General features: G+C 46.4%; 2 protein-coding genes across 8 annotated transcripts in view; both read left to right on the top strand.

The window, feature by feature from the left end:
* MXRA7 (matrix remodeling associated 7) overlaps positions 1–9310 on the top strand; it is a 43955-nt gene extending 34645 nt beyond the window's left edge. The window contains exon 5 of the mRNA XM_074555291.1: positions 9274–9310. Within this exon, the coding sequence (XP_074411392.1) occupies positions 9274–9295 (22 nt within the window). The 3' untranslated portion in view covers positions 9296–9310. The remainder of the gene's footprint in view (positions 1–9273) is intronic.
* Positions 9311–9317: 7 nt separating this feature from the next.
* Positions 9318–27685, top strand: ST6GALNAC1 (ST6 N-acetylgalactosaminide alpha-2,6-sialyltransferase 1). Of its 7 annotated transcripts, none has more exons than XM_074555283.1 (10): positions 9318–13205; positions 14918–14979; positions 18711–19341; positions 19964–20132; positions 20312–20483; positions 20849–20987; positions 21673–21776; positions 22648–22737; positions 24176–24275; positions 24624–27685. In XM_074555283.1, the coding sequence occupies exons 1-10, from the start codon at positions 13179–13181 to the stop codon at positions 24792–24794; spliced, it is 1665 nt and encodes a 554-aa protein (XP_074411384.1). In that variant the 5' UTR covers positions 9318–13178; the 3' UTR covers positions 24795–27685. The 7 variants fall into 7 exon arrangements, 3 of the variants coding, with proteins under 3 accessions (XP_074411384.1, XP_026653302.2, XP_026653301.2); XR_003381895.2 differs by lacking the exon at positions 9318–13205 and adding an exon at positions 23236–23405 and having other exon boundaries at positions 14442–14979; positions 24624–24649; XR_012583265.1 differs by lacking the exon at positions 9318–13205 and having other exon boundaries at positions 14441–14979; positions 23236–24275; positions 24624–24673.

Below are 27685 nucleotides of genomic sequence, written 5' to 3'. Positions count from 1 at the left end.
GATGGTGAGCTCTGTGCACAGAGCAGGGAGACAAAACAATTCCTGCTCCAGCTGGGCACCAAGGACAAATGATCCAAATCTCAGCCCAGGAGCACAAACAAAGTGGGCTGGAGAGAGAAAAACAAGGATGGGACTGGATGGGCTAAAGCTGGAATTGGACAATGAACTGCAAGATGCAAATGGAACAGAACTGATCACAGTGACAGACCCCGTGCCCAGTTGTGCATTTTGGGACCACTTTGGTTCATGTTTGGTGCAGCCCTGGCTGGGCTCTTGTGCTGCCCAAGGGGAATCCATTGAGGAGATCCTTTTAATAAATCCCTGCTTTATTCTTTAACTCTGTCCAGTCTCTGCACTAGCTCAGCCTTCTCAAGGCATCACTCTGGTCCCAGACACTGAGTTTGCCTGAGCAGGGACACATTGTTTACTCTGCATTGTTTATTCTGTGCACAGGGGAGGTTTCCACAAATCAAACAGGTGAAAAGTCACCTCTTTTATACAGTAAAATTCACCTGAATTCACTGTCTAATACATATTTAACAGCAAGTTGGACAAGCCCAACTCCCTGAACTGACACCAGCTCCAGAGAGGGAAACACCTGCAGACACACCATGGAGCAGCAACCCCTGCAAAACCCTCCTTTTAACAATCTGGAAAGAAATCTCAGATCTCCATCAAAGCTACCTGCACAGCCAGAAGGGAATTCTGTTCATTTTTATCTTCCCCTGCCTCCACCTCCCTCACTATTAAAGTTCCTTTATCAACCCATTCCAGATTTTTTTGAAGAACTTGGATCTCTGATAGATGTGGATGATGTGGATGATATCTTCAAGCTGAATTATCTGTCCCCATGCTGAATTTTAAATTTGGGTGGTTGATCATGGAACACAAAAGTTCTTTAGTTCATTAAGAAACTTCTGTTGCAGAATTTGTCTGATGGCATCAGTTAGATTTACAAAAAGTGAGAAAATCCAGCCCAGGCACAGATAATCCAATTTGGATATCAGGAGACACTGTTTATTGTGCACAGGGTGTGGGGTGGGGTCTCCACAAATTGAGGGGCAAAAAGCTCCCTTTTGCAGTAAAATTCATGTGAACCCACCCACCTAAATCATATTTGCTGCCTACCTAATGCATGTTTATTTGGGTGAAGTAATTCTATTCAATGTCTGCTTTCTTTGGGTGAATCTTTGAGGACAAGAAGCCAAAGTTTGCCTTTTCTTCACTGAGCATCTTCTGTTGTAGAAATTATCAGAGGTTACCTAATGCCATCAGTTATGTTTACAAAAGGTGAGAAAATTCAAAACAGTTGGGTTTGCTCTGTCCTTTTCTTGGAAAAAATGAGAATAGTTATAGATAGGGAAAGAGTCTGCCCTCCCCCACACCATAAACCCTGTGCTTTTTCCATCTGTAAAGTTATTTTCCACCTTATATTCCCTCCTGTGCTGTTCAGGGGAATTCTGGGATTTTTTGCAAACTATGTCAAATATTTCAAATATATTCCTCAGGGGTATTTCTCAGAATGAACCAAAGGCAAAATTCTTCACTGATACCTGCCAGAAGAGAGCAAGCAGGAGTTTCCAGAGCAGCTTTGAAGTTAGAACACTAACAAACTCCCCACTTCTTCCTTCCTGCCTCACCCTTCCAGTCCCCCATGTCTCTTAACCACTGTTGCCAGGCAGGGAATTAATTTAAAATAGTCAGGATTTATCCCCATAAGAACAAAGGAGTAAAGTTCAAAAATCATGTGGGTAACAATCTCTTTTAAATGATATAATTTCCCCTGGAAGGTGAAATAACTTGTTCTGAAAGTTTTTTTACCTGGTGCCTATGGGAAATTTGGGCAGTAATTCAGTGAGTGTGGGGCACAAGCAGCTTCTATTTTAATAAAGCAGCTTCACCTTTACTGCCTTTGCTTTTGTTGGTGAATCACATTTTGATATAAAGATTGTATAAAAAGTAACCCCCTCAGCACTGAAGCCCTTTCTGCCTGCATTTCTCTGGAAGTTTTCTGACCAACACAACCTCAGAGGTGCTGAAAAATGTACAGTGGTGTCTTCTACCTTCTGCTTGTGGCAACTGAGGGGTATTTTTTTTTTTTTAATTCTTTTCTCACAAAAGTGAGTGTTTATAGGAATAATTTTTCTTTTCAGTCCTCTCTAAATATCAAATGAAGCAGCAGAGGTTACAAACTCTGGGAGCAGCAGGAGATGATAAGAATTCCTAAAGATAGGCTCAGGAGATAGGGATTAGCCAGTGCCATGGATCTGAATCTGACTTTGTGCTAGGACAGGGACAGAACAAAACATAGAAGATCCTCCGGTTTGTTTTGTTGTTTCTTTTTTTTTTAAATTTTGAATAAATCTTATTCAGCTCATCCAGTCACTGGATCCCAGCCAACACTTCTGGAATAGCTGTAAGACACTTTTTTTTTTTTTTTTTTAACCTATAGGGGAAATTCTCCTGCCTGAAATTCTTTCTTAATTCCCAAAGTAGGTCAGGAATGCAGCCATTGAGGTTTGTGCTGTCCTGAGTCACGGTGTGCTCAGCTGTCGGGAATGCTGAATTGCACTGGGAACAATAAACACAAAGTGGAAGTATTTTATAGTTTGTTTCATCTTAATTTGTCTCAGAGGAAGGGGATAATTGATTTTGTTTTCCATGAAAAGCTGCTGGCAGACCTGCTGTGGGGATTGTGATTTGTCAGGCGTTGAAGCAGGTCGTGTGGGATGCTGCTGCAGGAGAGATGAGCCAGGCAGCTGACATCACCCTGGGGAAGCACAAACAGCCTGAGCACATGTCCAAAATCGGCAGTGGGACCGGGCCAGGGGGGCAGGGAGGCTGTGAGCCTCCCCCAGGCACCCTGGGGACATACAAATGTGCACCCTGCACACATTTATGGGATCTTCCCCAATGGATGGATGAGAACAGTGGGCTCCTCACCTTCCCAAGGCATTTTCTAAACCTCAGGAATGAGAGATTCTTGGCTCTATGTACATTATTATGCATTTTTATTATATTTTATATATATATATTATATATATATAATATTATGCATATGTTATTATAAATTATGCAGTGAAATCCCCTGGGGACTCACTGCAGCACCACGGGCTGTGCCTGTGAGAAATCAAAGTGAGGGATGATGAGTCCTCACAGGGCAGGCAGTTTTCCTCCTCTGCACTGGTGAAGAGGTTGCAACCCTGCCGGAAGGAACACTTGGAGAGAGGTGGTGATGCCTGGCATTTATTTCTGGAGATCCCTGTGAAAAATGTGTATTTTATGATTAGCTTTTCGCAAATATTAAAATAAATGTTATATGTGTTGTGAAAGAAATGCTGTATTATTATTCAGCTTCTCTGAAGTACTGTGTTAAATATAGTTTTAGGTTATAAAATTTGTTAAAATAAGAACTATGTTAGTGGGGTTTTTTTAAAAAAGGAATGAGGCACTCGCACCAGATAGCAGCCACAGGACACCTCAGTCTTTCAGGGAAGCGAATTTATTGCCCTCTTATCAGTAGAAACGAACTTCTTCCCACCTTGAAGACGCTGTTAGGATTAGAAGGAAGAAGTTGAATGACCTGACAGAATCCTGTGTTTGAATGGAATTTATGCATCATGTATGAGGTGTATGAATATCCAACAGGCTGTTGTTCTTAAGGGTTAATCCTCTGTTAACGTGGGTCCTTTTTCAGGCTCATGATGCCCAGAGAAAGATACCTGGACATCCGTAACTCTTTGTTTTTATTGTCACATATTGTCCTAACCATTTTATTACTATTAAACTTTTAAAAATTTTAAAAACAAGTGATTAGCGTTTTTCACATCCCCATTCCTGCCCTGCTGCAATGGCTCACGTTTGTTAACCCAAGGGTAACTTGAAGGCAGCCCTGCAGTGCTCCCAGTCGGAACCAAGCTCCTATCCTGCAAATGTGGGCGAAGGGAAGGTGCAGCCAGCAGAGTTTATCCTCTGGATGGTGCTGTTGTGTTGCACAAACAGCAGAGAGGGCCCGCAGAGCTCCGGCTGAGCATTTCATGCGCTGTTAAGGATGTGCTCAGTCCTTTTCTATTCACAAATCCCTTATGTTGTGATCCACCTGTTCTCCAGCATTCCTGAGACTGGCTAAACTTAGCTAATGACTACTGATGAGAAAACTCATCTTTTCTGAGCAATCCCTCCTGGTCAGGGCAAGGAGGGTTTTTTAGCATCTTATTTAAAACTTCCCTCGTTCCCCCAGCCACCAAGATTTAAGCTCTCTTTCAGCTGTGGGATGAGTATTTGTTAGCTTGAGGGAGTGAACAGAGCTGGTCTGGAGTTACAGGGGGAAAAAAGGGCTTTCAGTCTTGGGGGTAGGGAAGGCACCTGCCTGTGAGGAAGCCAAAGTTCCAGAGGCTAGAACTCTGATGTTTGAATGCTGTTTGTCTTCATAGCTCCAGATAAGATCTGAAATAGGTATTTCCTACTGTAATGTGTGTGATCTTTTTCTAATGGCCTAGGAACTTTATTGTTTTGTTTTATAACTGTGTCATAAAGATATAACTGCAATCCTTTTGGAGGAGAGGACATTGTGGATCATTGCCTCTGTCATTTGTCTTCCTTGTCAACGCTGCTATAACCCTTTTATCAGAGAGAAAACCAGCAGCCTGTGTGGTGTAAGATATTGTTTTGTGACTGCCTGTGACTCACTTTTACTCCTGATAACTGATGGAGGTAGAGATTAAGTCAAAATGCTTTTCTTATGAAAATGGGAGGGTGGTAAAGGAGTGGTGGGAGTGTCTGGTTTGTAGTGAGTAAGGAAGGTCTCACTGGCTCAGTAACTCCCCTGAAAGGAGGTGCTTTGACTTTATAGTGCCTTCCAGCATCAGAGAACTGCCTGTACGCTTCTTCCTTTGCAGATACCCCAAACTGTGGTAGCAGAGCACTGCAAAGCTTCAGTCTGCTGGCTGTAGCTGTTTCTGACAACCACTGCAAGTCCATGGGGTACAGGGAGAACCCCGAGTGTGACAGCTCAGAGCTGTGTCTGTGTCCCTGGCCAGGTTTGTGTCCTTGCCAGGTCCCTGCAGCAGCTGTGGTGAGCTGGGCAAGAGCTGTTCAGCTGTTCAGGATGTGTGCAGGGTGTGCCCAACCAGAGACTGGCAAAGCAGAGGTCAGCAGAGGGAGTGCCTGACTCTGAGATGCCAGTGCTTCATACCTGAAGAAAGTCCTGACCTCAGATGAAAAACAGCATCAGACTCATGCTTTAAATTCCCATCTTACTGTAACCTGTTTGAACACAGTAGTGGTTCCCCACTGAAGCACAGAATCTTTTAAATGCCTCCTGTCACCCTGAATTCCCTTTAGCTGCCATTCTGTTTATGTGGAGCATGTCCTTTCATGCCAGCAAGGACCACTGCAAAATCCAGCAGTTTAACTTTGGAGGAGAACCAGCCCAGCAGCTCATGGAGATGGCTGTGGCCTTTGGTGGGAAGAGGCACATAGTCAAGATGGGAGTGGAGGGATAAACCAGAATCTGCCTGGGAAAAGAGATTTGCAAGGAGATGGAATCACTGACTGCTCAGGTTTGTCCCAGCATCTGACTCTTCACCAAAAGTTAGAGCTAAAATGGAAGACTTATAGTTTCTGGATACTTCCAGGATGTGGTCAGAATGGCTGGGAGGAGACTCACACCTGCTGATTTCTGAACTTGCTGTTTGTTTTGGGTTTTTGTCAGAAGCTCTCCTCTCTGTGTGCTTACTTACTTCAGTTTTGAAGCGTCTGACCTGATATTGTCCATTCCTCTTCCATGCTCTTTGTCCTGTTTGTTTTTCCACTGTGATGTGAAGCCTGTGGATGAGTTACTGTATGGCAGCAGCAGAAACACCAGAAGAAACCAAATGGAGAAAATAGAAACCGCAGCTTTCCTCTGTACAGACTACGCTGAAATTTTCACACCCACACACTTTAAATCAACTTTGTAGTGGTAAAGTTTGACTTCTGGCATGAGCAAGGAAACTTCTATTTCGGGCAGCACAACATGAAAATTTTAGGTTGGGTTTGCCAGTTCTTTCTCCCCTGTGGGCTGTGTTTTTGTCCTGTAGTAAAGGATTCCTGTGCCTCATCTGCTGTGCTTGTGCTGTATGACCTTAGTGAAGAAGGAGAGTGCCACTGTGTCTGAACCCAGTGACCTTGAGATAGGAGCAGAGGCATTTTGAAAACTTGTTTTTAGGGGGAAGGTTATCTCCTCCCTATTTTCAAGCTGCCCATGAACAGCCTAGAGTGTTGGGCCTCATTTTGTGTAGACCATGAGAGTTTCAATAGCCCCACAGTGGCAGTTTTAAATTGGCAGTGCTCTGAGTGGGTTGATGGGATGGCTCCCTACATTTCCTGAGGAAATGGCACTCTATCCTACACACCTCCTCTGTTCTTTAAAAACTGCTGGCAGCACAGCTGAGGTGGGAAGTGGCTCCTCAGGGAAGTGGTCACAGCCCCAAGGCTGCCAGAACTCAAGCAGTGTTTGGACAATGATTTCAGGCACAGGATGGGATTTCTGGAGCTGTCCTGTCCAGTTGCACTTGATGATCCTTGTGGGTTTGCATGGCCAGGTTTTGGTAGCAGGGTGGCCACAGGGATGGCTTCTGTGAGGAGCTGCCAGAAGTTTCTGCCATGTCCAGCAAAGCGAACACCAGCTGGTTCCAGGGTGGGACCTGTCCCTGTGCAGTGCCAGCCAGTCAGTGATGGCAGTAACATCTCTGTGATGACATATTTAAGAAGGAATAAAAAGTTATTGCACAGAGATAATTGCACTCAGAGAAGAGAGGAGTCAGAACATGTGAGATAAGCCTGCAGACAGCAAGATCAGCGGGGAAGGAGGGGGATGATGCACTCCAGTCATCAGGGTGGGGTTCCCCTGCAGCCTGTGCTGCAGAGCAGGGTGAAGCAGCTGTGTCCCTGCAGCCCATGGAGGTTCCTGTGGGTGCACATCCACCTGCAGCAGGTTCATGTCAATGCAGATCCACCTGCAGGAGGTTCATGTGGGTGCAGATCCACCAGCCCATGGAGGTTCCTGTGGGTGCAGATCCACCTGCAGCTCCTGCAGGAGCCCACGCTGGAGCAGGGGATGCCTGAAAGAGGCTGTGAACTTCTGGGAAGGCTGAGCTGGAGCAGGAGAGGAGCCCATGGGGTGACCTTGCAGGGGATCCACTCTAGAGCAGCCCCTTCATAAAATGTTTGAGTGCCCAGGCAGAGATGTTGGACCTGCATCCAGTACCTGTATTCTTTCTGTAGGTGTCCAGATGTCTTGGATGGCCCCTCCATTCTCAGGCTGTTTCATAACAAAAGTTTGTCCTTGCCAGCCAGCCAGCTCCTCCTGTGGCCTTTTGTGACAAATGGTTTCTTCCAGAGGGTGGATTATCCTTGTTTGTACATGGATATACTGCACCCAGGAGTGATCTCCATCGTGCATGACAGTTTGGTGATATTTGTACTGACAAGCCTGTGATGATGTCCCTGCTCACCTTTCTGCAACAAGAAATGAGGCAGAGAGCCTCAGAATGGTGTGGGCTTTTTCCTGCTCTCTGCACTCACAGGGGCTCACTCAGCTGAGGAAAAATTGATTGTTGCAATGTCTTTGGGGACACAGACATGCAGACCCTTGGGGCTGGGATCTGGGGGTCCAGAACTCAACCACCATGATGAGTTTGAGGTGAGGTAGTGTGAGAAATGGAAATTCTCTTCTCTTCTCTTCTCTTCTCTTCTCTTCTCTTCTCTTCTCTTCTCTCTTCTCTTCTCTTCTCTTCTCTTCTCTTCTCTTCTCTTCTCTTCTCTTCTCTTCTCTTCTCTTCTCTTCTCTTCTCTTCTCTTCTCTTCTCTTCTCTTCTCTTCTCTTCTCTTCTCTTCCCTTTTCTCTCCTCTCCTCTCCTCTCCTCTCCTCTCCTCTCCTCTCCTCTCCTCTCCTCTCCTCTCCTCTCCTCTCCTCTCCTCTCCTCTCCTCTCCTCTCCTCTCCAGGTATAAATTCCGCCTGCCAGCTGCAGTGTTGAAACAAAATTTGATCACCTTGGCTCTGTTCTGAGTCAAACCAGGTTAATAAAACTGGTGACCAAGTGTCTGCAGGCATGGATGTGTCTCAGTTTTGCCTGCAGGCAGCCCTGGCAGTGTTGGTGCATGGATAAATGGATCCATGGATCCATTCCTAATAAATGGATAAATGGAACTCCAGGCATCTGGTTTACTTGAATCTGTAAGGCCAGACCTAATCAAATTCTGGTATTAACAGAAGCACAAAGCTGGCTTGAATACAGTATTGTACAGGGAACAGTAAACAACTCAAGAAAGTGGCCTTTCTAGGAAAACTGACCTTCAATTCAGCTGCAATCCCCAGACAAGGAATTGTTTCACAGGATAACACAAAACCCAAAGACTCACCACGTGACAGGACAGGAAGTTTTTATTCCTGGTTAGATGAAATAGCAAACCATGTGAAATTTCACAAATAAGATGCCACCTATTTATCCTCAAAGAGGAAGAGGCAAATGTGCATTTTGTAGATGTCAGGTAAAACCAATTCTAAAATCAAAATGCATATGAATTTCTATCAATCAAACGGTGCAGTTATTTTAATGTGCTTGTGGGGTACTTGACATGTCAACATGTTTTTAATAGATTGGTCTCCTGAACAATGATAAAATGTTTTGACTGTGGCAAAATAAATAACCAAACTTTGACTTGCAGGCTGCTGGAGCTGGGGGGCTTCAGCCATCAGGGCTCCAAGGATGTTGTGGTGGAGCCATGGAAGATAAAAGCTGACAGATAAAGCTGAAAGCAAAAAGATACCCATGTAGTTTTGGGTAGAACTGTTGGCACCATCCTGGTTAAATTCTGATGTGATTAACTGCCTCTACTGCTCTGTCTCATTTTATTTATTTCAGAGATCTTCTGTCTGGGGTGCTGTAGGATGGCTCCTCATCCTCCTGGCAGCCAGGAGTGCTTGGGGTACTTGACATATCAATGTGTTATTAACAGATTGGTCTCCTGAACAATGGAGAAATGTTTTGACTGTGGCAAAATAAATAACCAAACTTTGACTTGTGGGCTGCTGGAGCCTGGGGGCTTCAGCCATCAGGGCTCCAAGGATGTTGTGGTGGAGCCATGGAAGATAAAAGCTGACAGATAAAGCTGAAAACAAAAAGATATTCGTGTAGTTTTGGGCAAAACAGAACTGTTGGCACCATGCTGGTTAAATTCTGATGTGATTAACTGCCTTTACTCCTTTGTCTCCTTTCTATTTATTTCAGAGATCTGTCTGGGATGCTGTAGGATGGCTCCTCATCCTCCTGCTAGCCAGGATTGCCTTTCAACATCAGCTGAAGGACCCACAGTAAGGTAATTTGCAAATGCTTTAGGGCAGATTACACAAAGCTTGTCAACCCAAGGGCTTGTTATTTCTCAGTGATTCTCAGAGCACTTTACCATATGGTTTCACAGACAGCACACACAGTTAAACAACCAGCAAAATAACTTTTCATAGTTCTCATTTTAATACAGAGCAATGTGTCTTCTTGCTCTTGGTTGTTTTATGCATTTAAGATGTTATTTTAGTTAACTGAGCTTGTTTTTACTTATGGTTACAATACCAGGGGGTGAATATGAACTTAGATACTGAGCAAGCTTCCATGTGGGGTGGAGCAAAGGGGATCAGCAGAGTCTGATGCAGTGGTGGAGATTGCTTAGGGAGAGGGAGGGAACTGAAGGATAGACAGGACCCAGCTGACCTCTGCTTGGAAGCATGGGGTTGGTAATTTTGGAGATTAACACAAGGGCTGGACAGCACCCACATTTGCCATAGTGTAAACAACACAGTTTCTGTTGTAGGCCTGATCATTCTCAGTTGGTAACTGCAAATGGAGACCCAAGGCTTGAGGTGCAAGCTGCAGAGCTGGGAAAAACCCCACTCAGTGTGTCCTGCAGACTTCTCTGTGGCAGGTTTTGGAAGCACAGCTCATGGAGGAGATGATGAATGTCACTGCACATCATCAGTGAAACAGGCTGGCTCATCCTCTTGGCTCTGGCTGCCACAGAAGGGTCCTTCCTGGAATCTCTGTGACAAACCTGGATGGAACAGATACTAAAGAGCTCCAAGGAATCAGGAGAGAATGTGTGGCCCTTCCATAGTGCTGCTCTCCTGCCCGGCAATCCCTTTGCCTGGGCATTTCCAAGTAGGAGCTTGGTAGGTGCTGTGTATCTGCCATGGCAAAGGTTTCCCTTTTCTCCTTGGCTAACAAAAGGCTCTGTCAAGTTAACAGAAGGATGAAGAGAAGTAACACCAGGTATGTATCTAAATAAAGCAGGAGAAGAGCTGTTACAGAGAAGACAATACACAAAAAGGAGAGAAGGGAAGAGAAGCATCTGATTTTCAGCAGCTCCTCACAGGACCCTGTGGTTGTCCCACTCCTGCAGCTAAAAATGGGACTGCACTTCTCTGATCTTCTCTGATTTCACTCTCCAGTCAGTCAGGAGCAGAGAGGAAAGCACTATGAGGCCACATTTTCCCAAGTGTAAGACAGGAACAGGATGATTTATACCACTCAAGAAGCAGGCTTATGTCTTGCATTCCCTGCAGCACTTTTCAGCCCAAAGGATGCCAAATGGCACATTTGTCCTGCCAGAGATGTCAAGAGCAATGGATTCTGATGTAAAGGCAGTGGGAAGAGTATGGGAAAGACCTTTACCAAGAAATATTTCACTTCTGGCCCTAAAATTAGTGGATCCCCATGGAGATGTGATTCTGTAATTAATTTCTCTGCAGGGCCTGAGTTTTGCTGCCAGATGTGACGTGCTGAGATAATATGCCTGCAATTTTTTTTTGCCAGGGGTATGGAGAGGAATTTGGGCTTTGTGATTCTTGTGTTTCTTTCTCTGGAGCAGTGGAGAGTCCTTGAATGCTCCTATTCCTGGCAGCTGTCAGGGACAGGAGCTGGAGAAGCTGCTTTTCTGATGGGAGGCCAACTAGCCACAAGTTTCATAAATTATCTCTTCACCTGTCTGCAGTGCTGCCCTGCTCCTTGGAGGACCAGCTCTGTGAGAGATTCCCAGTCAAGGAACAGAACTTTTTTCTTCATTTCCATCAAACAAATTTTAAAAGGGGGGGGGGGGGGGAAATTCCACATCTTAGCCCAGAAGTGGTGTCAGTCTGTCTCTCTGTCTGTCAGCTCTGGGGTGATGTGCTAGGCTTCCTGCTGGGGTGGCACAGACAAAAGGCTGCTGAGGGAGGCATTTGGATAAAGGAACCCTGCTTCTTTCCAGCCTGTGTAACTCCAGATGATGTTTCCAGCCATTGTTGCTGGGAGTGTATTTTTCTGTGTTTTTTTTTAATTCTCACAAATGAAGAGGCTCATGAGTGTTCTCAGCATTGTGTGGCTGAGGAAGGAAAGCTGGGAGCAGAGCATTTCAGTGGGATGGGGTGAATGTGAAGAGCTCGAGGAGCAGAAAAGGCTGTGTGATGGCAGATTTGGTCTGCTCCTCTCTGTTTAGGGAGGTTTATTATCACCCAGAGCTGTGGCCAGAGGGAACAGCTCAAAGCCAAGTCCTCACTATGCTTACAGGAGGATCTGAAACAGGTCCCAGGATCCAGAGCCTGTAACAGGGTCAGATTCAGAGCACTTTGCCCTCACCTCCCAGTGATTGCTCCCGTCAAAGACATTCCATGGGTGTGGGCACTGCTGGAGGACTCTCCCCCTGGTCCCATTACCAACTGGGAGAGGGGGAAATAATCTGGTTTGGACCCATGTCATCTACTGGCCCTGCACAGATCCAAGGCAGTTTCTTTATAGGGGCCTGAGCTGGCTGGGCTGGACACCAAGCACACAAATCAACACTAATGAAAAGCTGACAGGGTTTGCAATCTCTGTGGGCACTGAGCAGTCACTTGCTCATTCCACCATCAAAACCACTGTGTCTTTCCCTCCTGGAGCATTTCACCCCATGGAGAGAACAGGCTCACAAAGCTGCTCCCTCACTCCTGGCACACTTCACTGGGGCTTTGCTCTGTGAATGTCCAAGAACTCTGGGCATTCTTGAAAGTGCCACTGTATCAGATGTGGGGGCTTTGCTTCAACAAACACTGTTGTCTCTGACTGCTTGTTTAGTTTTTGAGAAAAGGTTTGGTGCAGAAGGGAAGGAACTGGCTGGAAAATGGCCAGTGAGTGTGGAATTATGGCAAGCTTGGGAGTTTCTGGGCTATCAGTTTCATTTGGTAAAAACAAGACAAACAGCTGTTCAAAGTTTTCTCTTGTAATTTCTTCCCCTCCAGATTCCCAGCCTGAATGCATTTGTTTCTGAAGATGACTGCTGAACAGGGAGGGAAAAAACAAGAACCTAAGGTTGCCAAGCCTTTGCTTGCCCCAAGGCATGACCACTGAGCAGCTGCATGCTACAGACAATGTCATTCTTTTTCTTCCCCACTTATAACTCAGTTCTTACATCATCAAATAATACTGTGAACATATCCAAACACCCCCAGCTTCTTTAGCAGCTTTATTCCATTGATTTCCAGTCAAACATTGGTTTTGGTAGGTTGTAGGCATCACTAAAAGACAAGTTTATCCTGCAGCTAAGATTCATTGATCTGTAGAACAGTTCTGTTCCTGAGCACATCTTGTGATGTGATGTTCTGTTCTGTGGAGCAGAGACATGGGAGAGTGGAAAGCACACAAGGCACAGGCAAGCAAACAAGATTTGGTGCACAGCCCGGTGAAGAACGTGCACACAGAAAAGTTCATGGCACAGTTCAAATGCCAGCTTGCCTGCTGACATCCTCAACACGCACAGTGTAGGATTAAATGACAAATCAAGTTTGCTTATGAATTAAAAAAAAAAAAAAACAATAAAAAAACTCCAAACACCACTCTAGACAAATCTGCCTTTTATATGTCCAGGATGTAATTAAGGATTAGTGAAGTGCCTTTTATATGTCCAGGATGTAATTAAGGATGAGTGAAGTGCACGTGGAATTAAATGGATGTTGGAGATCAGAAGGGCTGACAGAAAACCATCTTCACTCAATGATCCCAGGTGGAGTTTGTTTAAATAAAAGAGTCATCTTGTTTTTACAGTACTGAAGGATGGAAGAACTTCTGCTGTGGGCATTGATGTTGAGACTGGACACACCAGCAGTGCTGGGCTTGGAGTCTCCACACCATAAATGAAGCAGCATCTCCTGAGATTGCAGGTGGGACTGCAGAGAAACATGCATTTGGAAAAGGATGCTGTGGCCTTTGACAGGCCAGGCCCTCTGCATTTGCACTCTTTGCTTTGTACTTTCCTGCCCATGGGCTGGGAGCCCTGTGTATCCCAAGAATCTCACTTCTTACAGAGCTGTTTAAGAGACCAGCTCTGCTCTTGACCTCAGTTTTCACCAGGTCATCCCTGGAGAGTTCCAGTACATCCCCATTTCCCACTCTGACCTCATGTTTGAGCAAACCAGCCTGGTGCCTCAGTTCTGACACTGATGTCAGCAGTGGGGTGAGGAAATGACGGTCCAAGGAAGTGAAAGTCTGTACTCTGACAAGGGGGGCTTAGGTTTCCTTTTCTCACACCAAGAAGGTGAAAAGCCCTGTTTTGCAAATAGCAAGGCTGCTTTTGGCTAATGTGCTTGTCAGAGATTTGGATATTCCCCCAAGTACAGTCACAATACCTCCTGAACAGACAGTGCTACAGACAAATTCTCCACAATCACCAGTGCAGATCCTTAAAAGCAAAGAAATCTGTATTTTTCTGCTTGTAGGAATTTTTCTATCCCTTGTGGCTCTTGCTTTTGCAGTAATGTTACATGGAGGAGATTGAAGGAAAATGATTCCTGCCTCCAGAATTTCCCTTTGGGACCCCTGTTAACAAAAAAAGTCTTGTAGTTGTGAAACCTGTTGACTGGCTTTGCTGTGATATAAAACAGGCACCTTCAGTTCTCTGGGTATTCAGTAACACTGTGAGTGCTTCTGAGATTTGAGATACTGTCAGCAAAAGCTTTTTTTATATCTGAGCTTCATTTTTTATAAGAGCTTGCAAAAGAGGCCTATGCATAAGAAGCAATATGGCTATCACCCCTTGAAATGTCAGGGTTAATGTTTAACAGCTTAAAAAGTTAAAATAATTGTAAACCTGCATCCCTGGTAGAAGTAAACATTTATCTGGGTGTGGTGCTCATCTGTGCAAATCTTTCCCTCTGCTGGTGGGGTGATGTACCCTGGACTGCCAAAGATTGATTTCACACTGACTGGAGATTTTCATAACACAAACTCCTCTTTTCTGTGGTGGGTTTACACCAAGTCGTACTTTGATTTGTTGAGTTGCCTCCCAACCACAGGGTAAAATGGATGTGTATCTAGCCATCAGCATTTGTGGGGCAAGGATTGCTTCTGGACTGGGGCTGAAAGCAATTATTACATAAAGAATATTTGTTTATGGCCCTGTCTAAAACCTTGGGCAGGTGGTGCTCTGAAAGCTTCCTGGATTGTAATTATGGTCACTTCCACACTTTGCATGTATTCCCAGTGATGCCTTTTCCAGGTTAGAGATAAAAGGTTTCTTTTTTAGGGCAGAACAATGTCATTAAGAAAAACACAAGAAACTTCCACTGTGTGCAGTAAAAGGCTTTCCTTTCCCCGCTCTTTGGAAATAAGCTTCTGGTGATAAATAGGAACAGCACAAAACTGATGCCTTCCTGAGAAACTGGATCTGTGTGCAGTGACTGGGAATGCTGGGAGACAGGGTGTGCACTTTACTGTGGGAAATCCAGAGGGAAACTCAGCCCAGTCCTTCCACACCCCTTGGTGAGGCAGTGCCTGCGAGCCCTCTGCCACTCACAGGTTCCTCACCATGCGCTGCTCCAGGGTAAGGCTCCCAAAAATTGCCAAAGCCCTGATTTGCCTCATTGTTGTATTACAGTTCTGCCTCTTCCTTGGCAATTCCAGCTCCTTGTTTGACTTGGCAAAGACAAAGGTTTTCAGGTAAGGGATCTGTTCCTTCATGGTGTGCACTGCCTGGTGTGGGTGCTTGTGCTCACTTTCTGTCTGTCTGTCTGTCTGTCTTTTTTACCCTGAAATTTGCACTTCTGATCTGAGTTAGGTTACCATGTTACTTTAGCAGAGCATGCTGTTGGAAGATCCACAGTCAAAAACCTGCCTCTGTTGGCTCACTATTTTCCAGGGCTTCCTTTTGTAGCTGTCTAAAGCAGCTTTTGCTTCAGTAATGCTACGTGTTTTCATACTTTGGCACTACATAGTATTTGCTTTTCCTGTTGGCTCCCAGAAGGACCTTATTCAGCCCTAATCCAGATTGCATTGGTGGACAGTGAATTTGGTGGGATGGCTTTGAATGTATGGCAAGTTCAGCAGCTGATTCCTAACACAAAATATTCTGCATCCTGGCACACCAATGTCATGCGGACGTGATATCTTGATATCTATTTTATATCATTTCATATAGTAATATATATAATATAATTTTATCTATTTTATATAAATGGTCAAGTAAATCCTACAGGGATGAGTGTGGAGGGAATTGCAGAGAAATGTCTCCAGCATCACTGGCAGGGAGCACTGCTCCTTGCATGAGCCCTTGCAGGCGCCTGAGCCTTTCCCAGTACAGGGATGGGTCGTGGATGTGTTGGTGCTGTGTACATCAAGCACCACTCCCCAGCCTCCCCACCACCCTCAGCTGGTCCCAGCTCTCCCAGTAAGCTCAAATGGCTTGGTTGGGCTGGGCTGGTTCTCAGCTGAATGTCTGGGCTGCTGCTATGGGGGCAGGCAGGAGGAGTGAAGCTGGGAACATCTGCAGCTCTTCTGGAGGTGACTTGAGTTCAGCTCAGCTTTAGCAGCTTGAGACCCCGCTTTGAGGACAGCTGTCAGATTTGGAGAGGTTGGAACCTGCACAAAGGAGGTGGGAGGGAAAGGAGAGAAGGAGGAGGCGTTGAGAAGTGACTTCTCCTTGATCCCAGAGCCCATCAGTGGCAGAGCTGGAACAAGAAGTGGCTCTCCATATTTAGCTGCTTGAAGCCATTTCCTTCTGCTGTAGTTTCAGAGAATGGAAATGCCTGTATTTATACAACTTAAGTAAAACACAACAAGATATGAGCTGTGTGTGGTTGTCTGTGTGGCAGTTCTATTTCTGTACCCTGCATGTCACGCAGAATACACAAAGCAGCATTTTCATGGCTTTATCCTCTATTTGTCCTTGGGCTTTGTAAAAGGGGAGGAAAATGACAGCAAATGTCATTGAGCTTCTGCAGTTGTTTGCCAGCTGGACTCTAGAGCCTGAAATCCACCGTGCTGCTTTGACAATTTGTCTGGGTTTAAAATGCTGGTCAGGAGAGCAGGGTCCTGTGTGAGCACCAGTGCCTGGCCATGTGGGCCTGACTGCAGGGAGCAAGCTTTGGGATGGGAAGAGTCCTTGTTTTTATATTTTGGTCTCTGGCACAGGATTTGAAGTGTAACAGGCTGAGGTGGAATCTGCCCTGCAAGACAGCAACAGGGAAAGGCTGGAGTGGGGGCTGGTTTCTCATATTGAAACTCCTTTTCATTTGTTTTCTGCACTTTATTTCAAGGTTTTAAACATCCTCTTGAAAATACAACATAAATTCACCAAGGGATTTAAGATCTGCCTGGGCTATATTACCAAATTTCTCTTTATTTAGAGTGTCCATATAAAATCTTTCCTCCTATTGGGCAGTAAGCAGTGACAGTAAGTTTATACATGAAAGCCTGTGACAGAAAGCACATGCTGCACACTGGCTTGAAGCTGGCTAATGATTATGGGAGAGGCAGAGCTGATAGGCCATGTGCTACAAGCTCTCTTTTCTAGCCTTGTAAAGGTTCACATATTTATGTGATAAAAAACGATTTAAAAAGCCTCCTTAGCTGATCATTTCCTGAGCACTTTCAGAGTGGTACAACACCCATTGAATTTCAGCAGTGACTGAGCTGCTATCTGCAGCCTGTTATCTGCAGAAGTGCTTTTTGTCCCATTTTTCACTTCGGAAGCAATCCACAGCGTTCCCAAACAAGTGTGTCATGCAAAGGCTGAACAGGAGGGTGGGATCAGAGTGCCACAGCCATGGTTTATCCTCAACAGCTTCGCTGCACACAAAAGCTCAGCTGTGGATATTGTTCACCTTCCTTTTTCCTGTTCTACCCTCCAGCCATGCACAGAGAAGGGGGAATGTTTAGGACACAACTCCACCACTTCTGCCCTGATTTTTTTTCCCTGGGTTTCAGCACAGTCTTGTTGCAGGTGGCTCTTCTGCTGTCAGCAGATGTGTCCTCCTGTGACAACTTTGTACCTGCCTGTGCCTCTGAAGCAGGGCAACAGGGCAGCTGCAATATTAGAGGCAAGTGCTAAAAATGTAGAAATTTTGCATTTTAACAGCTTCACAGTGTCTGCCTTCAGACACATGTGCCTGGTGAGTGCTGTGTGATGCCTTTGCAATACCTGACCAAGGCAGAGGAGAGAAAGAAGTGTCCTGTGGCCCCAAAATCTCAAGAGGTGATTGGGAAGAGAAGGGCAAAGAAGTGAGTTTCATTGCGGCAATCACATTCTATAAACATCATCCCTGCACCCAGGGTTTCTCTCCTGGGAAGCTGAAAGGCAGAGAGAGGCCTCAGAGAAAAGGAAAACAATTCTCATCTCATTTGGTTCTCCTGTGTTGTGCTCATGTGGAATGTGTTTGGAGATTGTTTACCCACAGGTGATTGTTCCATTGGATTCTGCTGTGACTTGTTTTCACTCTTTGGCCAATCAGGGCCAAGCTGTGTCGGGACTCTGGAAAGAGTCATAAGTTTTCATTATTATCTTTTTAGTATATCTTATACTAAAGGTCTTTTTAGTATATCTTATCTTTTAGTATATGTTTTTAGTATATCTTATACTAAAAAGATATAGCAAATCTTTATACTTATAAAAGTATCTTTTCTGTATTCTTTAGTATAGTATATAGTGTTTACTTGGAATGTGTTTGGAGATTTCTTACCCACAGGTGATTGTTTCATTGGATTCTGGTGTGAGTTGTTTTGACTCATTGGCCAATCATGGCCAAGCTGTGTCAGGACTTTGGAAAGAGTCACAGGTTTTCCTTATTGTCTTTTTAGCATTCAGTAAGTATCTTTTCTGTATTCTTTAGTATAGTTTAGTATTCTTTAATATAATATAGTATAATAAAGTAATAAATTATCCTTCTGATATCAGTGGAGTCAGATGCATCATCTCTCCCCTCATCAGGGTTGCCTGAATTTACAATATTTCACTTCTCAGACTTCCCTTCCTGAATTCTGGAAGCTCTTCCTGCTCTGCTGGCAGAGGGGAGAGGCAGATGGCTGCCTCCATGGTGGGGCCATGTCCTGAGCCCAGGATCTCCAAACCAACCCTGCAGTGCTCTGGGGACAGTGCCAGGGAACCTGCCCAGTGCCCAGTGCCCTGTACTGGTTGGCTGCTACTGCCAGAGTGAATGTTCCATGTGCCAAGAGCTGAGGAGAGAATGTGTGCCTCTGGGATTTGCCTAGTGGGGAGATAAGCAATATTCAGGCTAGAATGGTGCAGGAAGTTGAATAACATTTTGGCAAAGCTTAAAATGAAATTGCTGTAAAGTACAGAGAGAGGCTCAGAGTCAAGAGCACTAGAAATGAGCTGAAGGGTGTTCAGTGTTAAGTGTGTGTGATGTATCTGCTTTTCCTTTGATTGCATTCAGGAAATTGAACATTTTCCAGCATGCCCCAGAGATACAACAAGTGGACCCCCAAGAGCAACAGGGTTTGAACTATTCTGATAATGGGAACTCCAGGAGCATTTTAAAGGTGACTTTGGGAGGACACATCACAAGCCTCAATGATGTGGTGGAGAGCACACCAAGAAAAGGAAAGGAGGAGCAGAAGGAAACAGTGAAACCAGTTATGAGTGTTAAGGAAGAAAAGGGGAACGTGGCTGTGAAACCACCACCCCAGTTGGAGGGAATCAAGGAGACAACAGTGAAAACAACCCCTGTGGTGCAGGAAAACAAGGGGAAAACAAGAGTGAGGCCAGCTCCATGGGTGGCAGAAGCCAAGGAAAAGACAACAGTGGAATCACTTCCCTTGGAGAAGGGTAGCAAGGAGAAGGCAACAGTGAAACCATCCTCTGGGGTGAAGGGAGCACATGAGAACAACACATCCCCAGACCAAGCAAGCCCCAAAGCTGCTCCTGCATCAATGAAAACTGTACCACCTACTCCTCAGGCTGCTGCTGTGACACAGAAGAGGAAACTGAGCGCTGTTAACTTCACATCTGAGCCACAGTGGGATTTTGAGGATGAGTACCTGCTGGATAGCTCATCCCCAGCCTCGGTAGGTGGGGTGGTGCAGGTGGTCACCAAGAATGGCCTCCCCACTGAGCTCCTTGTCTGCTGGTCCTGGGGGTGTGGGCCCTTTGCAGTGGGTGTGACAGTGTTCATGTTCACAGGGGTCTGAGGATGAGGGAAGAGATGAGGATCTGACTCCATGTTTCAGAAGGCTGATTTATTATTTTATGATATATATTACATTAAAACTATACTAAAAGAATAGAAGAAAGGATTTCATCAGAAGGCTGGCTAAGAATAGAAACAGAAGGAATAATAACAAAGGCTTGTGGCTCAGGCAGAGAGTCTGAGCCAGCTGACTGTGATTGGCCATTAATTACAAACAACCAACATGGGCCAATCACAGATGCACCTGTTGCATTCCACAGCAGCAGATAATCATTGTTTACATTTTGTTCCTGAGGCCTCCCAGCTTCTCAGGAGGAAAAATCCTAAGGAAAGGATTTTTCATAAAAGATGTCTGTGACAGGGATCACGAGGGAAATGGTAGCACTGGAGTTTCTGTGTTTCCCTTTGGTCCTGCCACAGACAGGCACACAAGCACTGGCACTCAGGTTTATCACCTCTGCTCATCATCAGTCAGTACTGTTTGCTTTTTGTTTTTCAAGACCTGCTCTGAATCAGTGAGGGCCAGGGCTGCCAAGTCTGCCTGGCTGAGGGATCTTTTCCTGCCCAACATCGCACTCTTCATGGACAGGAGACACTTCAGTGACAGTGAATGGAACCGCCTGGAGCATTTTATACCCCCCTATGGCTTCATGGACCTCAATTATTCACGTGAGTCCCTCAGGGCTTGTCAGGATGGGACTTTCAGACTCCCAACAGGAACCTGGAGGTTTGCAGCATCTCCCCATCCAAGGCATCAGTCTAGGAGGATCTCATGGTGGAAAATGTGGTGGTTTCACTGTGTCCATCCCAAAGGCTCTTGATAACTCACCACTGTGTTTGCTTCACAGTGGTAAAGGAGGTCATATCCCTGCTGCCCCCAAAGGCCCACCAGCAGCTGCTCCTGGCCAACCATGACAGCAGCATGCCCACGTGCATCAGCTGTGCTGTCGTGGGGAATGGAGGAATTCTGAATAACTCTGGGATGGGCCAGGAGATTGACTCCCATGACTATGTCTTCAGGTAAGGCTGCCTTCCTTCTCAGAAGATGCACAGATAGCTCACCGTGGGTAGCCCCTGACTGGGGCTGGATCACTTCATCTCTTCTAGTATTCCACTCATTCCCAAGTGCCAAAATGATGGATGCCAGGAGATAAAAAGTCCAAAAATAATTGGAGAGTTACTCAATAGCCAAAGCCTGTGTTCACAAATGAGCCATAAAGAGCCATCTCCACAGCAGGGGCTGTCCTGCAGATCAGGGTGCTAATCAGAATAGGGCTAGTCTGCCCTTCCTCCAGGCTAACACTGTCTTTTCCTGTCAGGAATGTGCATGGAAGGGGTTTCAGTGGTCACCTAACCCTGCTCTTCTGTTTCATTTCCTTTGCCAGGCTGAGTGGGGCTCTAATCAAGGGCTATGAAAAAGATGTGGGAACAAAAACTTCTTTTTATGGATTCACAGCCTACTCCCTGGTTTCCTCTCTTCAGATCTTGGGACACAGAGGGTTCAGGAACATCCCACGGGACAAAGTGAGTGCACACTGCTGTGTGCATGCACAGCTTTAACAGGATGCTGTTTGTCTGTGTGCTTCAGCTCTGCTCCTGCCACGAGGAGTAACAGAGGGGCTAAGGCAGCCCTTTAGCTTCACCCTCAGGGAGGGAACCTGCTCTGCTCTGGCTCAGAGTGAGTGTTTGCAGTGACAAGTTGTGTCAATGCCACCCCAGCCTTGTGCCACCTTTGAGTCAGGAGCAGGAGTGAAGGCAACACATTCATTCTCTTCATGAGGCTAATTTGAGTTTATTAGAAACCCATTCTTTTTATACACCATTCCAATTCAGGTGGACTTGATTGGTTACTTAATTAACACCCCTTCACACCATTGGCTATTTAAGTGGACACCCTTTGGTAAATATCTTATGAGAAAACAACTATTCAAAACACCAGCTGCAAGATTGAGAAGCTGAGAGAAAAAGTTAAAAAACAAAACTCCCCAGAACAATTCCTGGGAAAGTTCATCTGGCTGTTTCTGTCACATCCACAGCCTTGTGGCATGTAGAAGGAGCTGCACATCAGATGTTTTCTCCATTCTGTTATTGTGTGCTGGTTGAGAGCTGCAGACTGGAGATGTGTGCCCAAGAAACCCAGTGAGCCAAGATGTTTGCTTGCGTTGTTTTGGAGGTTCTGTTCACTAATGCTCACTTGTTTTCTTCTTAGCATGTCAGATACATTCACTTCCTGGAGGGAGCAAGAGACTATGAGTGGCTGGAGGCTCTGCTGTTCAACAAGGACATCAGGAAAGGATTCCTGAACCTCAGCGGGTAAAGCCAACTCCAGCCCCCTCTGCCCCTCAGTGATGAGCTCTCTGTGGGGCTCTTTGCCTCTCCCAGAATAAAAGCAAGAGGGAAAGAGAGCAAGGTTCCCATTACAATACAATAAATATTCTTCTGTGTTGAGTATTCTGATTTCTGATTCTCACTAACCAATCTAGCACAAGATACAAATCCTAAAGCATTTACATACAGCCTGTAAGAATCATTACATTACCATTCTGGGTTACATTTTAAACCCTAAAAACTCCTCTTTGTGCCCCTTCTGCCAAGCTGTAGGGTCTGCTCTGACCTTGGGCCTGTCTGCAAGCAGAGGGTGTTGTTCCATCAAAAGGGGATTACCTTCAGCTGGCCATACCATTGTTTTCCAGTTGTTCAGTAACTGAGGAATCTCAAACCTTGCTTTCATTTCAATCTCGCTTATAGTTTCTATATTCTCAAAATCTTTTGCCAGGCAATCATATTTATAAGGCTTTCCTGTTTCATCTTCCCCAATATCAGCTAATTTCAATGATGTGTGGCCAGAGCTTAGGGAAAGCTTTGTGACTTTTGGGGATGAACACTTGCTGCTGGCTGGTCTGGTGTGGCCTGCTCATGGATGAAGGCCTGGTTTCACTAATTTTTGCCTATACAAACACATGCTTTTGATATTCCTATCTCCTTTTGTTGCCTCTCCTTCCTGATCTCTTCCTCTGCAATGCACACAGGCTATGGAGGCTTTGTCATAATGTGGGAAATGCTACAGAATATCTTCACAGTGTTTGTGGTTCTTTTACCACCAAGTGCATCAGGGCTGACCCTTTCCAGCTGTGATGAGGTGTAGGAGCTTGCTTGTCTTGAGTCTCCTCATTCCTGTCCTTAGGCAGAAGCCCCGGCAGAAATTTGATGAAGATTTCACAATGGACAAATACCTGGTGACTCACCCTGATTTCCTCAGATACATGAAAAACAGGTGAGCTGCAGGTTGTGTGCTGTAACAGGCTCCTTTTTCCTGGCCAGCACCATCTCTCTCTGTCTCTGGCCTCTCCTCCCAGCTCCCTCCCTGTAACCCCAGCTCAGCCACACCAGCAGCCTGAGCTCTGCTGATGTTGTAGTGTGCTTTTTAGTTGTATTAATATGCTTGCTGTTTAATTTGTAATTTTGTCATTTCCTTATGCTGTCCTTTCCCCTGCCTTTAGAGTAGCACAAGTTGTCCATTTTGTATTTTATGTTTTTAAAACTAGACTTGCTCCTTTATTGTTATTTAGTTAAGTGTTGGTTTTTCATTTGTTACCTAGCTGTTCCCTGCCAAGTTTTACACCTCTCCTATCCATACCCCTTCCCCAGAACTTTCTTTACTCCTCCTTTCATCTCAAGCTGAAACTCTCTCTGGTGCTGTAGTGGGTGAACATCCAGAACCTGTGAGCTGGAGAAGTAACAGCCATCAAACTGTTTGGTTTTCTGCATCCAGAAGAGACCCAGGGCCAATTGCAAGTTTAGGTGTAAGAAGAATGTTGCTGAAGTGCCAGAACAGTTGATCTCTAGCTCAGGACCAGCCTTTCATGTTCTCCATTGCTTGGTACCTTGGAGGAAGGCTCTGTGACAGATTTTCTCTCCAGAGATTCCTTCTAGACTCAGAAGGTTGGTTGTGCCCTCAAGCATGACAGGCTCTTCTTCAGCATCTCCTTTGCCTGGCCTGGCTGCTGCTCTTCTCCAGCCCTTTCCACAGCGTGCTGGCCACTGCCACCATGAGATCTGCCCATCCTGGGCCACACATGACTGAGAGAAGGAGGCACAGAGGCTCCTGTAGGGCCCTGCTTTGGCTGCCTGTACCCTTCAGTGTCCTTGAGAGCTGCTGCCTTCCCTGGAGCAGATGGCCAGCCTTCCCTGCCTGCTCTGCTCTGCTCTGCCTTGGGGCCCCCTCTGACTTGGGGCATTTCCAGCATCAAGAACACTCCATGCTATTTTTTCCCAGTGTTTACTCCTGCTTTCCTAACAACTTCTGGCATGACACAGTGCAGCTCCTGGCAGGTTTTGTGACTCCTCTGCACCTTGCCTGTGTCTCCTCTCCCTCCTAGATGTGGGTGGGGAGCAGGATATACCAGGGAGCCCCAAAGCCACCTCTGCACTGCAAAGCAAAGGGCAGATTTAAGAGTAGTGGGCTTTAACCTATGAGATCCTTCACCCCCACTGCTTTAAGACCCACCACTTCCACAAAGCTGGGGCAGAGCTGGGCTGAGGTTGCCATGAAGGTGGTGGAGAGTTCTGAGCACATTTGTGGCTTCTCTGAAACGCCTCATGTGGCCCCAGGCTGCTGCAAGGAGGGGAGATGCCACATGAGCCACAAGGTGTGCCCTGCTTGAAACACCACAGCCAGCAACCCCTCAGTGCTTTCCTCTCTCCTGCTGCAGGTTTTTAAAGTCTAAAAATTTGCAAAAGCACTACTGGAGGCTGTACAGACCCACAACAGGGGCCTTCCTGCTGCTGACTGCACTCCACCTCTGTGACCAGGTAAGGGCACAGTGATTCTTGCACCCAGAGCTGTCTGGAAGTGGGAACAGGGGACAGAGGAGAGCAGGGCTGGCTGCTGTGTGCCTGGAGAGTGTATGGGCTCATGTCAGCTGTGGAGGAGCTGAAGATGAGAAGCCCCAAAATAGCTCCCATAGAGGTGGTGATGCCTGCTGCTCTCCTGGAGCACATCATCTCCTGGGGAGGCAGTGAGGGCACAGCAGGATCTCTGGAGCCAGTGCTCACACTCTGGTCCTTCTGGACCCCCAGAGAAGTCCCAGCTGGCATCTCTGTCCTGTATTTCCCCTGCTCCCTCCATCCCATGCCCAGTGAGCCCTGCATCTTCCCCAGGTCAGTGCCTATGGCTACATCACAGAGGGGTATGAGAAGTACTCAGATCACTACTATGACAAGAACTGGAAAAAGTTGATTTTCTACATTAACCATGACTTCAACCTGGAGAAGCAGCTGTGGAAAAGGCTTCATGATGAGAATATAATGAAACTTTACCTGAGAACCTGACTGCAGCCTGGGAAATCTCAACAACACCTCACAGAGAACAGAAGAGGATCACCAGAGCCAAGGTCAGCTCTGCACGGCTAGGCACATTTCATCCCCACAAAGACATTTCCCTCCTTCAGCAGCTCTGTAATTTCACAACACTTCAACAAATGTGTGAATGCTGCAGACCCAAAGACCAACAGGAAATGCAGCCTGCAAATAAATCCCACCTGGCTGTGCTGCAGGGCTCTTGCTGGTTGTTGTAGGCATGGGTATTATGATAGCAGAATCCAGGATGGATATGGTCCTGTGTGTAATTTCTCTCTTTCCAAGAAGATGCTCCTCAGGCTGGGGCCACTTCTCTTCTGGGTGGATCCTCTCCATTTGCAATGCCCATTTTGGAGCTGGGTGTTGTCTAAACAAACTCCCTGAGGAGCTGGAATGGATGGAGGTGGAAACACAGATTCTGCTTCAGGTTGACTTTATTTCTTGGGGGGAGGGGGCTGCACTCACTCTGCTCCCTGGAGATAAAAAGGATGGACTGGACGCTTCCAGGTGACCAATTTGAGAGACAACGAGTTTCACTTCTGCTACCTAGAATGGCCTTGCTCTGACACTTCCAGAGGAGCACTGCCATCAACTCCAGGGCAGGCAGCTGCTCTCCATGGTGCAGCACACCTCCTGTACCTGCTGTCTCTTGCCCCAGGGCTCCCCTGGCTGCACAAAATGTGAATTTTGTGGCATGGACCTGATGTGCCAAGTCCTTGCACAGCTGGACTCGGTCATGCTTGGCTCCCAGCTGTGTTTGTCCTGTTGGAGGTGGAAGCTCTCCAAGCCCAGGGATGGATGCCATGTGTCATTGCTGCTGGCTGAAGGGCCTGTCCCCCACGGTGCTGAGAGGGGCCCAGCTGCAGCCAGCACACCTGGGGTGTGTTGGCCTCCTGGAAGGGGTTTTGTAAGCAAAATAAATGGCACTGCTTTGGCCAAGCTGATCTTTCAGCAGCCCTGTGGCTTGTGGTTATTTAGTGCACCCAGAATTGGTGCTTTAAAGGCTGAGATACAGCAGGTGGCAAAGCCAGGGAAGTCCAGGACTGAGGGATAATGAGATTACCTGGAGAAGCTCTGCAGCTTTTGTGGACACACCCGAACATCCCTGTGAAAAACACCAATCACTTGTTTTTAAAAGTATAATAGTAACAAAATGGTTATAAAAATAGTAATACAATTAGAGTAATAATAATTTGGACAAATTGAATTAGGACAATATGAGACAATAAAGACAAAGATGTCTGGGTACCTTTTTCTGGGCAGCATGAGCCCAATAAAGGACCCACGTTCACAAAGGATTAACCCTTAAAAGCAACAGCCTGTTGCATATTCATACACTTCATACATGATACATAAATTCCATTCAAACACGGGATTCTGTCTGATTGTCACCTTCTTCCTCTGAATCCTAACAGTGCCTTTGAGGCGGGAAGAAGTTCATTTCTTCTGATAAAAAGGCAATAAATTCTTTTTCTCTGAAAGATTCAGGTGTCCTGTGGCTGCTATCTCAGTGTGAGTCCTTTCTTTAAAAAAAGTATCCTACATAGCATAGTTTCTATTTTAACATTTTTTATAACCCAAAACTATATTTAACATAGTACTTAAGAGAATTAATACAGCATTACTTTCTAACACAACACAAATAATATTCATTTTAATATTTGCGAAAAGCCAATCATAAAATACGCATTTTTCACAATCCCCCACCTGTTCACCTTGCAGGACAGGGATCAGCACCAGCCCAACACCTCCCTGAGGAAGTGGGTGAACACCTGGCGAGTCTGCCCTTGTCCCAGCAGCTGCTCTCCAGGTGTATCAGATATTCAAGAAAAATGCAGGAAGGGCTGGACGTTTCCCCCATGACACTGTACAGGCAAAAAAGCCACATCCAGTGTCCCACAGGTCCAGAGCATGTCCCTGGGTTAACCAGCTGCACACTCACCAGACCTGCTGTGGTTGGGAGTGTTTTTCCATTTCTGCAGCATTTTTGTTGGGGGCAGCAGTGTCTCCAGGGACTCCCTGGGCTCCAAGGAAGAAATTTCAGCTGGAATTATCAGCAGAGTTGGTCAGGCTTGATTTCCTTTCCCCTTTTTTCCTTGTGCTGCAGAGAGGCTGGGCAGTTTCTCATGTCTCACTGAGCTTGTTTGTGAAGGACAACCACCCACACTGAGGATCCAAATGCAGGATTCAGCTTCCCTGGAGAGGGTGTAGCTGTACCTGACTGCTGTGGCCATAGGAGCCCACGGTGTCTGTGGGAGCAGGAGCTGTCCCCAAATATCTGTGGGAGCAGGGAGCTGTCCCCAATGCCTGTGGCAGCAGGGAGCTGTCCCCAATATCTGTGGGAGCAGGGAGCTGTCCCCAATATCTGTGGCAGCAGGGAGCTGTCCCCAATGCCTGTGGGAGCAGGGAGCTGTCCCCAGTGCCTGCTGTCCCCAAATGCCTCTCTTGGGAATGGTGCGGCCCTGTGGGAATGACAGGCCCAGAGGGAGCCATAGGCTTTGCAGCAGGCCAGAAATCCTTCCTGAGCAGCAAACAGGGAAGCCTGAGTGAGGCTGGGCCCCATCCAGAGCTGCACCCAGGAGCTCTGAGCCTGCTGGGTGCCTCAGCCCCTCATGGTGGCTCTGCAGTGTGGCCCTGGTGGTGTCCCCTGTCCCCAGGCCCTGCAGGCTGTCCCTGATGGACTGTGGGTGGGCAGTGAGGCAGTTCTGTTCCTTGCCTGTCCCTCAGGCCACACCACATTGCTGAGGGTTGCTTAGTGACCAGCTCCACCGGGCATTCTTCCTGCCTGAATAGGGCTTTTCTCTTCCTGACAACTTGGAAGAAGTTTCTCTCAGACCTTTCCCTTCCCCCTCCTCCTCTTTTGT

This window comes from Zonotrichia albicollis, chromosome 19, assembly GCF_047830755.1.
Source record: "Zonotrichia albicollis isolate bZonAlb1 chromosome 19, bZonAlb1.hap1, whole genome shotgun sequence".
NCBI lineage: Eukaryota > Metazoa > Chordata > Aves > Passeriformes > Passerellidae > Zonotrichia > Zonotrichia albicollis.
Note: the sequence above shows the minus strand (reverse complement) of the source record. Positions and strands in the feature narration are given on the sequence as shown.